The sequence below is a fragment of the Dermacentor albipictus genome, chromosome 5 (assembly GCF_038994185.2).
Source record: "Dermacentor albipictus isolate Rhodes 1998 colony chromosome 5, USDA_Dalb.pri_finalv2, whole genome shotgun sequence".
Classification (NCBI taxonomy): Eukaryota; Metazoa; Arthropoda; class Arachnida; order Ixodida; family Ixodidae; genus Dermacentor; species Dermacentor albipictus.
Window position 1 is genome coordinate 16,169,983 of NC_091825.1, and position 13,059 is coordinate 16,183,041.

The 13,059-nt window shown below is 46.1% G+C and overlaps 1 protein-coding gene across 2 annotated transcripts in view; it reads left to right on the top strand.

Annotated features, from left to right (window-relative positions):
- Window positions 1-261: 261 nt before the first annotated feature.
- Window positions 262-13,059, top strand: part of LOC135906571 (medium-chain acyl-CoA ligase ACSF2, mitochondrial-like) — a 467,079-nt gene continuing 454,281 nt past the window's right edge. For both annotated transcript variants that reach the window (XM_065438015.1, XM_065438016.1), the window contains exon 1: window positions 262-496. In XM_065438015.1, the coding sequence (XP_065294087.1) occupies window positions 299-496 (198 nt within the window). In that variant the 5' untranslated portion in view covers window positions 262-298. The remainder of the gene's footprint in view (window positions 497-13,059) is intronic.

A 13,059-nucleotide genomic window follows, 5' to 3' on the forward strand; every position in this document is an offset into this window, starting at 1 on the left:
AGCGCCTCGCGTGATGTTCTCACTACTGTTTTACAAAGCATAACAAGCTTAAAACAAATTGAGCAACAAGCGCATCTTCTGCTGGCTGACAGTCAGCAAGTTCTTTCGTGTTCAGGGTGTCGCAGTGTCTCAACGCGCAGTGTCTCAACCACGCTTATCCTTCAGGGTGTCGACACAGACAACAAAGCTTATCCTTATCGCTTTCGAGTTCCCTATCGCGGGCCGCTTGAGAGCGTAGTCTTGGCGAGTTCTGCCTTCAGTTTTGGCCGTGCTGCTTGGAAACAAGGAGCGTGCAGCGATGGGATTTCTGACGGCGCTCCCACAGCGGCTCGCTGTTCGGGCGTGCAGCCACCTCGCCGGCGCATCACACCCCCCGCTGCGGCAGACCACGCTGGGACAAGCCGCCGCTGAAGCGGTCGAGAAGTGGGCCGATCGAACGGCCCTGCACTTCCCTGCTGAGAACGTCTCGCTCAGCTACGGAGAGTTCCACGAACAGGTGTGTCAGCTAGTAACTGCGATTACGTGGCGCGGAGAATGGCCTTACAAGCCAGTAGATATAGTATACCAGCCCCACACTAAATGAATGAATGCTGGGGTTCTACGTGTTAAAACCATGATTTGATTATGAGGCACGCCGTAGTAGGGGATTCCGAAACAATTTTGACTACGTGTCTTTAATGTGCCCCCAAGGCATGGCACCATGGGCGTTTTTGCATTTTGCCCCCCCCCCCCCCCCCGAAATGCGGTCATCGAGACCGGGATTTCATTTCGCTACCTCGTGCTTAGTAGCGGAACACCATAGCCGCTAAGCCACCGCGGCGGGTCATCAGCCTATATTCATTGATTCTAAAGCTGAAAGCCATTCATTGATCCTTAGATTAGTCAATGATTTTGCCGACAAGGAAGTCGCATAACGAAAACTCAATTCACACACCGGGGCAAATAAAGAAACCAAGAAATGAGGGGATATAAGTGGGCCCATATAAAATGTGACGTGTTGATGGGGTAAGGATTTTCTTAATATTGTGAAATTATATATTGATGAGAGAGAAATACATCATTTTAGTGATGTATTCCCCGTTTCAAATAGAAAAACTTATCGAGTAGGCTGCATCGATAATGCCGCCGCATTCGGGTACATGAAACAGCATGGGCGCCCTGGTGATTGTCTATGGGCACTATATTGCAGAAATTACCTTAGAAAAATACCCAAGTGAACTTTATTCCCGCATTACAAAATTTACATGCTAAGCTTCCCAACAAAGCACTGATTTACTGGAAATCCGATGGGACATTTTGGGTCTCCCGGTGAGATGCCGACTCAACCGAAAAACGTCTCAGGAACGTTCTGGCTACATGCCCTTTCTAACAAAATGTTCCGCCTAAGCAGCTCCCCACAGGGTTACGCACTTATTTCTCGTCGTTGGTTGAGTATAATTAAACGATTCACTGACTGTAGCGTTCGTCCATCTAAACATGGGAGCCAAACATTAGGCGCTTACAACCATTGCCAGCGAGATAGATAGAGAGAGAGAAACGAAAAGGGAAAGGCAGAGAGGTTAGCCAAAAACGTGGCTGGTTGGCTACCCTACATTTGGGGAGGGGAAAGGGGAAGAACAGATAAAAAGGAGAAATAAGAAAATAAAAGAGTCAGTCATTCGCAGTCAGTCACAGAGGAGGGTCCACTGTCGCGAGCGCTCGTATACTCATGTAGCCTTCAAGACGCGCAGAATGGTTTCCGTGTCCATTCGCTTGCAAGAATGCATAGGCCATGGTCCCCAAAGCTTTTCTTTCGAGAACACTATATTATATAACAGGCATGTTTAGCTTGTAGAGCACGTCGTTGAGCATCAAAGGATGGGCAATAAAACAGGAGGTGCTCTAGAGTATCATCGTCCCCGCAAAAATTGCACGCCAAATGGACCAAATTGTTTGTCGCTCCTATTAGCAATGAATAAGAATTTGTAAACGCGAGGCCAAACCACACACGGCACAGTAAATTCGTCTCTCGGCGGGAGTCCAGATGGCAGGCGAAGTAGCAATTTAGGAGCGATTGAGTGCAAGCGTGAGTTGGTGAAACCCGGTAAATTTCATTGTAGAAGTGTGATGTGGTGAGCAACAGGTTGAGCTGCCGCGCAGCATCCATCCTTGGGAGGGGCTTCATCTGCGCGGTCCTTGCCGATAATTTCGCAGCGGCTCGGCAACCACTGAAATACAATGTCGTGTCCTGTCTTGAGCGTGGTTATGAGCGTGCTTTGTTTTATACAGTAGCTTCTCGTGTAACCCATGACGTAGGGCAAACTGCAGAGTTTGTAGGGCTGCCTACGAATTGCAAAAATGGCCCAACAATTTGGCGCTGCTGGAGCACGCTATTGAGTGCAGCTTGAAGAGGCGGAAGTTCTGCTGCTGTCAACGTGGTATTGTTGGAGTATTTAAATTCCAAAGAGACGACGGTGGATGGAAGAATTGCTGCTCTGGTAGAACTGTTGGAATTGGTGAAGCCGTTGTTCTAAATGTCTATGCACTCAAAATATGACTCATGTAGGAGAAGCAGAGACAACTGTCTCAAGGCCAGCGGCGAAAAGTCTACCTTCTTAGCAATCCCATGAACTGAAAAGCACATGTGAATTTGCCGTAGACACCACAATGGCGATGTTGGGCGGTTTGCAGGCTTGAAGCCAGATGTATAGACTCGTGGTGTCTCGTCACAATACTACAGTATGTAGCCTGTGGTCACTTGTAAGCGCAATTTAGCCGCTTGCAAGCCGGCTAAAGGGAGGGACGGTAGCTGGGAAAGATGTCGGATGTGTGCTCTTAGCGTCGGAACGACGATATGAGCGGTGATAAAATGCTCCTGTACACTGACAATAGTTTCCGCTGTCGAATAACATCTCGGGAGGCCAAGACATGTCTGAAGTGGTTGGGCTTGTATGCTCTGTTGTGCAAGGAGATTAGTCTCGCATGTGCTGGACAAGGCTGGTAGACTCTATCGAATAATTCCGAGAAAATGTTCCACGTATAGCTGTAACATGGAGCGCAGGGATAATCCTCACGGTTTTCCAGCTATGAATTTAAACATATTTTCAAGACAAACGAGTTTTTTCTTCACGTAAGAGATATGGGTACTCCAGGGGAGGTCACGATCCATACTAACGCCTCAGAACCTGTGAGTTTTCTTGTGCGCAGTTGACTAGCCATCGATGCACAACGGGTAGAAAGACACCGGTTTTTGTGTAAATGCCACTAGTGCGCATTTTCATGTAGACATTGTCAGACCTTGTCGGCGAAGGTATGTCGTTGTCAGGGTTGGCGCTTTCTGTATCATGGCGCGCACTTACGGACGTGTGTCATGACGAACGCTTAGGTGCAAATATAACCGGCGTAGAGCGAGACATTAGTCGTCCATGGTAGGGTTTCGGTGAGCCCCATTAGAACGAGATTGGAAAGTGTCGGGCTCAACATTCAGCCTTGTGGGACACCACGACTGGAAATATATTTATATATTTGTACATAGTGCAGCCCTATTGGGCTATTGCAGGAGTGGGTATGAAAAGCAGAACAACGAGAAATAAGAATGACAATAGGAACAATACTGACTCAATCAAAATAAGTATCTATTCATTGGTCGGTAAATATAAGTTTAAAGGCAGAGAACGAGTATTACCAGGGAAAGAATTCCAATATTCAATAACAAGGTGAAGAAACAGTGTCTGTAAGGGCGAAATAAGGCGCTATGTTCAGATGGTAACTTCTAGTATCGGATGGTTTAGCAGGAGTCAGATAATTATCTGGTTAAATCAGGCAAGATGAGTTAATAACGCAATGCAGAAACGAGTGATTCTATCAGTCGGCGATCTGAGAGCGGTTGCCAGCCTAGGGATGGAAGCGCTGTGGAAGGCGAAAAATATGTGTCGAACCTGCGTGAAGCGAGGCGCTTTCTTTTGGATGGCCTCGTTTCAGTAATGTCGCATTGCTTGTGCGGATTCCAGACAGGAGAATAATATTCGAGTAAAGGCCGGATTAGAGATTTGTACATCAGTAGTTTAGCATCCCTTGGTGTCTTAGTCAATGTGCGGAGCAGATAGCCTAGCTCTTCCAGTGCCTCCGAAGTTATTAAATCTATGCCTTTGGACCAAGACATACTGGGTGTTAAAATATGACCAAGGTAATTGTATTCACTGACGCTCTGAATGGGGCAATTACCAATTTTGTAAGAAAAAACAGAAGGCGTGGTTTTATCAATGAGTCACAGCGACAGCTTTACGGATATTGTTTGTTATTTGCCAGGTAGTGCACCAAGAGCTAAAATCAGAAAGCGATTTTTGAAGCTGAAATGTTCATAAAGACCGGAAATATTATTATAAAATACGTAGCCATCAGCATACAAACGGAAATGTGAGGTTATGTGTGGAGGCGAATCATTTCTAAATATCAAGAAAAGCAACAGTGCCAACACTGAACCTTGTGACACTCCCGAGGGTACCTCTGCTATCCTAGAATTAGCTATGTTAAAGTACGCAAATTGAGATTGATGGGACAGAAAAGTAGATATCCAGCTAAGAGGGAGGGGATCATTAAGGATGGCTTCAAGTTCATACATCAATTCCGAATGAATCACATTGTCGAATGCTTTTGAAAAGTGAATGAAGATTGCGTCGATTCGGTTGCCCGCATCGACGTTAATACAAATGTCATGAGTAATTTTACTTAGCTGTGTTGATGTGCTGAATTCACGTCTGGAGCCTGCTGGACATTAGGTATTAATTTATGTGACTCAAGGTATTCCATAATGTGTTTGTAAATAATGTGCTCTAACATTTTACACGAATCAGAGGTTAAAAATCGGTTTATAATTAGATATATATTTGTCACCGGCCTTGAATAAAAGAAGAACTTGAGCCATTTTCCACGATTAGGGTACTGTAGAAGATGCCAGGGACTTGTGAAATATGACAGTAAGGTAATGACGGGTCCATAATAAGTACTGTACCAAGAATAAGTTCGGAATGCCGTCTGGGCCAGCAGATTTTTGAAATAACAAGTTTCAAAATTAAATTCAAGACTCTTCTTCAGTAACGTTAATGTCATTGATGGACATGTTATTACGAGCAATAGTGTCTGGTTGGATGACGTTGTTGTCACGAGTGAAAACGGACTGGAAATGCTTATTAAACGCATTTGATATATGAACTGTTTCATTAGTCGAAACATTGTTAATCCCCACAGAAGTAGCTATCGTGTGACGTAGTAAACCAGACGAACAAAATTTAATCGGGTTAGTGTTTAGTAGGTCCTGCAGCTGCACACTGTTGTGCCCGGCGGCCGTTAAATGGGGCATGTCGCGCCAACGACAAGCAGTTGTCACGCCTCATACTACGATTCTTCACACCTGTCAGCAGCCCAAACTGTCCTGTCCTCGCCGGAGTGAAAGTCCCTGCAAGGCTACGCTTCTTGTCACCTGTCAGCCGCACAAACTGGCATGACCACGCATTTTCCCTACTTTCCCTGTTTGTGTCCAGTCATGTGCGTGCGTTTCCGACCGAGCTCACCGAAAGGGGCAACCAGCTCACCGACGCCGTCTCCTGACGTCTCCTGACTCCATCTGTCTCCTGACATCGGATTGGTGGAACCATGAACAATGACGACGCAGGCATAAAACGCGGAGCCAGACAGAGAGGGAGAACGCTCGGAAACAGTGCGATTCGGATATGCAAAAACGCTACCATAGTCTGCTCCGATAGTGGGAGCCGTTTTGTAATCTAAACCATGTACCTTTTTGAATGTATTCCCTTTTCTCCATTCTCTTAAACGTTGCTTGGAACCCTTTCTCCCGGCACCTAGTACGGCACCCATCGATGGAAACTTCGTCGTCTGCCCGGACCCCCGACATCGCAAGGGTGGTAGTCAGCGATGAGATTGATCTCACGGAACTTTGGACGTGCTGACCATCGCAGGACCTGCTCACCATCGTAACAATACATATCTATTTGTCGGGGCATCTTCTGTAAGAAAAAAAACCCCGCTGATTCCTTTGAGAGATAGCTTCTAATCTATCATAAGGTGTGGCCTCCAAGTTCTGCAACCTGAAGAGCTTGGAGAATGACTTCATGGGTTACGTTGTCGTAGGCACCTCTTTCGTCTAAGAATAGTGCCGCAGAGACACAGTTCATAGCTTTTTGTTGCTGCACGGAAGTCATACGATCACTGACGCTGCCAATTAAAGACCGTCCACGTCGAAAACCAGCCAGAACATCAAGGTACGTGTTATAGTATTCTAGGTACCATTCCATACATGTAAGCAAGATCCTCTCCATGGCTTGACCGACGTACCGCGCAAGTGCAATCGGTTAGTATCATGTAAGCTCGAGCTGAGACTCCAGGATTCAATAAAGGTACCAACCGACTGTACTTCGTATCGTCAGGAACTATGCCGTCATGCCAAGATTTATTAGTGCGATAGCGTTTAGGGCCCCGTATCGCAGAAAATCTGGCGTCGGCGTCCCCGGTGCCGCGTCAGGCTTTTCGCTAAAATCATTCCGAACCATGCATACTTGAGACTCTTCTATCATGAAAGTTGTTCGTGCCATGTCCTTCAATCTTTACAAAGTTATTCCTCGGAATTTTCAAAATGGCACCACACAAGAAAATGTAATGGAGGAAAAAACACCGACAGCGCATATCTTGTATGCTGTATCTTTTCAGGCTAAACTATGAAATGAGCGAAACAATAACAGCAGATCAACCCACGCAACAGGCCGTGCTTCTACCAGAAAGCTTGCCTGCATGCATAGCGCTCGCTGCTGGGTGAGCGTTACAGTTACATCAGCTGCAGTTGCTTGGAAGCATGGAAAGCAGTCATCATCATCAGCCTTGCTACGCCCACTGCAGAGCAAAGGCCTCTCCCATACTTATTCAACTATTCTAGTCATATGCTAACTGTGGCCACATCGTCCCTGCAGAGTCCTTAATCTAATCCGCCCACCCAATTGTCTGCCGCCCCCGCTTCGCTTCCTTTCTCTTGGAATCCGGTCCGCAACCCTTAACCACCATAGGTTGCCTTCCCTCCTCATTACATGCCCGTCCCATGCACACTTCTTTTTCATGATTTCAACTAAGATGTCATTAACTAGCGTTTGTTCCCTCACCCAATCTGCTATCTTCTAATCCCCCCTTAACATTTAGTAGATTCGTTTTCATAAGCCTCTATGTTTCTGCCCCGTAGTTGAGTACTGGTAAGCCACAGCTGTTATACACTTTTCTCTTAAGGGATAATGGCCACCTGCTGTTCATGATCTGAGAATGTCTGCCAAGTCACTGCCTGTTACTTGAGACTGAGAAGTAACTGCCTGTCCTAAGCAGATGTATTCCCTTACCACTTCCAGTGCTTCGCTATCTATGCTAAACTGCTGTTCTCTTCCGAGACTGTTAAACATTACTTTACTTTTCGGCAAATTGATTTTTAAACCGACCCTTCTGCTTTGACTGTCCAGGTCTGTGAGCATGCATTGAAATTGGCCCCTGAGTTTCTAAGCACGGCAATACCATCAGCGAATCGCAAGTTACTGAGGTATTCTCCACTAACCCTTATCCCCAATTCGTCACAATCCACGCTCTCTGAATAACTCCTGTAAGCACGCTGTGAATATCATTGGAGAGATCGTATCTCCCTGCCTGACGGCCTTCTATATTGGGATTTTGTTGCATTCTTTATGGAGGATTACGGTGGCTGTAGAGCCGCCGTAAATGTTTTTCAATATATTTACATACGGCTTGTCTACACCCTGATTCTCTAATGCATGCACGACTGCTGATGTTTCGGCTGAATAAAATGCTTTGTCGTAATCAATGAAAGCCATATATAAAGGTTGGTTACATTCCGCACATTTCTCTATCACGTGATTGATAGTGTGAATATGGTCTATTGTTCAGCAGCCTTTACGAAAGCCTGCCTGGTCCTTCAGTTGAGAGTAGTCTAAGGCCTTGATGATTCTAATTGCGATTACCTTACTACATACCTTGTAGGCAACAGACAGTAAGCTGATCGGTCTCTAATTTTTCAAGCCTTTGGCGTCCGCTTTCTTGGATTAAGATTATGTTGACGTTCTTCCAAGATTCCGGTACGCTCGAGGCCATGACACATTGCGTATACAAGGTGGCCAAATTTTCTAGAACAGTGTTCGCACCATCCTTCAACAAATCTGCTGTAGCCTGATCTTCCCTAGCTGGCTTCCCCCTTTGCATAGTTCCCAAGGCTTTCTTTACTTCTTCCAGTGTTACTTGTGGGATGTCCAATATCTCTAGACTATTCCTCCTTGGATTATCACCGTGGGTGCAACTGGTGCTGTATAAATATCTATAGAATTCTTTAGTCACTTGAGCTATCTCAGCCATACTAGTAATGATATTTCCGGCTTTGTCGCTTAAAGCATGCATCTCATTCTTGCATATTCCTAGTTTCTTCTTCACTGCTTTTAGGCTTCCGTGGTTCCTGAGAGCATGCTCAATTCTATCCATGTTAAACTTCCTTATGTCAGCTATCTTATGCTTGCTGATTAACTTGGAAAGTTGCCAGTTCTATTCTAGCTGTAGGGTCAGAGGCATTCATACATTGGCGTTTCTTAATCAGATCTTTCGTCTCCTGCGATAGCTTACCGGTGTCCTGTCTAACGAAGTTACCGCCGACTTCAATTGCACACTTCTTAATGGTGCCCATAAGGTTGTCGCTCATTGCTTCAACGCTAAGACCATCTTCCTGAGTTAAAGCCGTATACCTGTTCTGTAGCTTGATCCGGAATTCCTCTAGTTTCCCTCTTACCGCTAACCCATTGATCGGCTTCTTATGAACCTGTTTCTTCAGTTCCCTCCTCAATTCTAGGATAATTCGAGATCGTACGGTCCTATGGTCACTGCAGCACACCTTGGCGAGTACGTCCACATCTTGTATGATGCCAGGGTTAGCGCATAGTATGATGCCTATTTCATTTCAAGTCTCACCATTCGGGCTCCTCCACGTCCACTTCCGGTTGTCCCACTTGCGGAACAAGGTATTCATTATCTGCATTTATTCCGTTCTACTAATACAAATGCAAACCCTACTAATAACTCTCCCCTGCTACTCCTATAACCTGTGCCATATTCTTCCGTTGATTTCTCTCCAGGCTGCTTCTTTTGTACCCTGGCATTGAAGTCACTCATCAGCATAGTATCTTTTGCTTCGACTTTACCCAAATCCGATTCCACGTCTTCATAGAAGCTTTCGACTTGCTGGTCATCATGACTGGATGGAGGCGAGTAGACCTGTACGACCTTCAATTTGTACCTCTTGTTAAATTTCACAACTAGACCTGCAACGCTCTTTGGTGCTATAGAGTTCCGGTATGTGACCAGCTATATACTTATTAATCAGGAATACGAGTCCTAGTTCTCGTCTCTCTGCTAAGCTCCGTTGGCACAGGACGTGCCCGCTTTTTATCACCGTATATGCTTCATTTGAACTCCTAACCTCACTGAACAGCTTACGATAGGTAGCGAGGCACTGGAAGTAGTAAGGGAATACATCTACTGAGGGCAGGTAGTGACCGTGGATCCGGATCATGAGACTTAAATAATCAGAAGAATATGAATGGGCTGGGGTGCGTTTGGCAGGCATTCTCAAATGATGAGCAGCAGGTTGCCATTACCCCCGAATAGAATAGTGTATAACAGCTGTGTCTTACCAGTACTCACCTACGGGGCAGAAACCTGCAGGCTTACGAAAAGGGTTCTACTTAAATTGAGGACGAAGCAACGAAATATGGAAAGAATGATCGGTGTAACATTAAGGGGGGATAAGAAGAGAGCAGATTGGGTGGGGGACCCAACGCGAGTTAGTGACATCTGAGTTGAAATCAAGAAAAATAAATGGATATGGGCAAGACATGTATTGAGGAGGAAAGACTGCCGATGGTCAATAAGGTTACGGACTGGAGGGAAGCATAGCAGAGGGCGGCAGAAAGTTAGGCGGGTGGATGAGATTAAGAAGTTTGCAGGGACAACCTTGCCGTATTTAGTGCATGACCGGGGTAGTTGGAGAAGTATGGGAGAGGCGTTTGCCCTGCAGTGGGCGTAGTTGGGCTGGCGATGATGATGGATTCCTCCAATAGGACTGCTAGACTCGCCTCACTAGAGAATGTTCTAGCGTTAAATGTTGCCAGGTTTATATTTCAATGGCAGCCTGTTCAGACCCAGAGGTTCTCAGCACTCTCTACTGTGTCACAGGTCCGACCGCCGCCGTAGGCAGTTGCTTCGCAGCAGCTGGGGTCTGATGGCCGGGGTTTATAGTTGTATTCATATAGGAGGTTGTGGCCAAGTACTGCACCAGGGTGGCCAATCATGCTCTGGTGAGGGAGTGCATTACCGGTTCTCGTCACCAGGATCAGGCCGCTCTGGAGGCGTGTTTACGCAACTTTGTCAACACGCAGATCTATTTTTTAATGCGATAGGAAATTGCGTGGCACCGGGATTTGAACCACGGTTCTCTAGCACGCGAGGCGGATGCTCTACCACTACGCCATCGCTGCATACTGAAAAGCAGTCAGGGGTGTTTAAATGCTATCGGGTTCCACTCTTAAAGGCGAAGCTTAGGCGTCCTCCAAATGTGGAATATATGCAGAAGACAGCATCGCGCTGTTTAACCTAGGCGACTTAGGGCAGCGTAGGTCACCCCGTTGGGACCGGGTGATGCAGACTGCGTGCACGTAGCAAAAGCTGCTTGTAGTTTTTTCACAGTGAAATGCCCTTCCATACATTACTCTCTCGCCACAGGGACGTCATGTAGCGATAGGTCAATCAGTAGAACCGCGTCACCTGCAACCTTCGCACAAAAATCCCCAGCGATGTTAAGCTATGGTTCACTTTGATGAATGAAACCTTCACCTTCTGTGCACGAAGACAGACGTATTGATTGTCGTCGTGAGGCTGCGCTATTTGGTGAGCATATGCGAGCTCTTTACGTATGTTTACAGCTTGACTACATTCAACACATGATGAAGAAAAAAAAAACTTTCCTAAGAAGACAGTCTTTGAAAAATGAGGTTTGCAAATAATTATAATTAGGAACTTGTTCTCAAAAACAGACTGCCGAAATTCTGACATCCGTGACTGCAGACCTCTGGCGTTCCATTCAATTATGGAAGCGCACTTGACTTGCTCCCGGAATGGTCGCAGTTGTTGTGGTTGGCAAGCCATCTTTCATTTCATTTCATTTATTTGTTGATTGAAACATACAGCTGTCTCAGGTGCGGCAGCAAAAGGCAGTATTCTTGTCTGACAAATGCTGCAGTACGCAGAGCATGTTGAAACTCTCCAGCAAACAGCACAACAGGAGGCACAATTTTCCAAATATGTGATAACATATGAAAACAATAAAGGACTCGAATCTTAATCAGAACATGTTAGAAAAGGAAAACAAAACAATAACATTGAGGTAGATAAGGAAGTTATAGAATAAAACAGTGAAGAAAATATCTTTTAACAGATTTCTTGAACCTCAAACTTGATTTCAAGGTTAGCAATTGTTCAAGGATTGGGGGATAATTGTTTAGTAACGCCAATATTTGAAAGGGTAATGCCTGTTTCGTGTAGTTCGTGCGAGTAAGCGGTATGGAGATTGGGTGATGTTTGAGATTATACGGAGTTTCTTCGGTGGCGAAGGCCTGAATAAACTGTATGTGAGCAGCTTGATGGGGACAGATCGCCTCGAGCAATAGTTTATGCAAAAACAGGTGGTCTATATGGAGTATGCCAAGCTTATAAAAACACGGTTTGGTATGTGCAAGAACAGTCAGAGAGAGAGAGAGAAAGCAAGGACAGGAAAGGTAGGGAGGTCAACCAGAAGAGTATCCGGTTTGCTACCCTACACTGGGGGTGGGGGAAAGGGGAATAGAAAGAAGAAGAAAGGGAGAGAGTAAGCACAAAGTACGTGTGGGAGGGACACTATGCACAGGGACACTATAAACGGCCTCTTAAACCGGTGTTCCTCAAGTATTGCAGTAATGCACGATTCGCTTTTCGTGCCAGTGACGGGTGTGGCCACGGTCCGAGTATCTTTGACTCGGTGAAAGGTCGTAAGTCTTGTCGGTGTAAAGTTTCCTTCAGAGATAGGCGTAGTACATCGTAGTGGGGGCAAGTACACAATAGGTGCTCGATGGTCTCCTCGCACCCACAGTAATCGCACATCGGGCTCTCGGCCATTCCCAAACGAAAGGAATATGAGTTTGTGAATGCTACTCCCAACCACAAGCGGTACAGCAAGGTTGCTTCAGCACGGGAAAGGCTAGATGGCACTTGTAGCCGTAGCATGGGGTCCAGTTTATATAATCGGCAGTTGAAGGCACCTGAACTCCAGAGATCTTGCGACTTTTTGCGTGCATGTAGGCGAAGTTCCCTGGCAGCGTCAGACCTCGCCAAAGGTATGGAACGCGTCTAGGTATCTTCGTGGGCAGACCGGGCAGCCTTGTCTGCTAGGTTGTTGCCGACAATGCCACAGTGAGCAGGAATCCATTGAAATGTAATTGTGTGCCCTCTTTCCAGAGCATGGTGGTGTACTTCCCTGATGTCAGATATCATCTGCTCGTATACTCTGTGACGTAATGCAGCCTTGATGCTGTGAAGGGCTGCCTTAGAGTCACAAAATACGACCCATTTCTCTGTGGGCTCTTTGGTGACGTACATCATAACGGCATGTAGAGCTGCAAGTTCTGCTGATGTCGATGTAGTCGTGTGCGACAACTTGAATTTAACTGTAACCTTCTTGGCTGGAACGACGAATGCGGCAGTTGAGCTGGCACGCGAGGTCGAACCATCGGTATATATATGTATGCGGTCATGATACGTCTGGTGTAGTAATAGGAGCGTAAGTTGCTTCAGAGCCGGCGATGGATGATTGGACTTTTTTGTAATTCCAGGAATATCAAAATTCACTTGAGGCTGGCGTAGGCACCACAGGAAAGATGAAGGCTTTGTCGCCGGTGTAAAAGATGACGGTATGCACTCTTGATGAGCACTAATCACTCGTGAAAA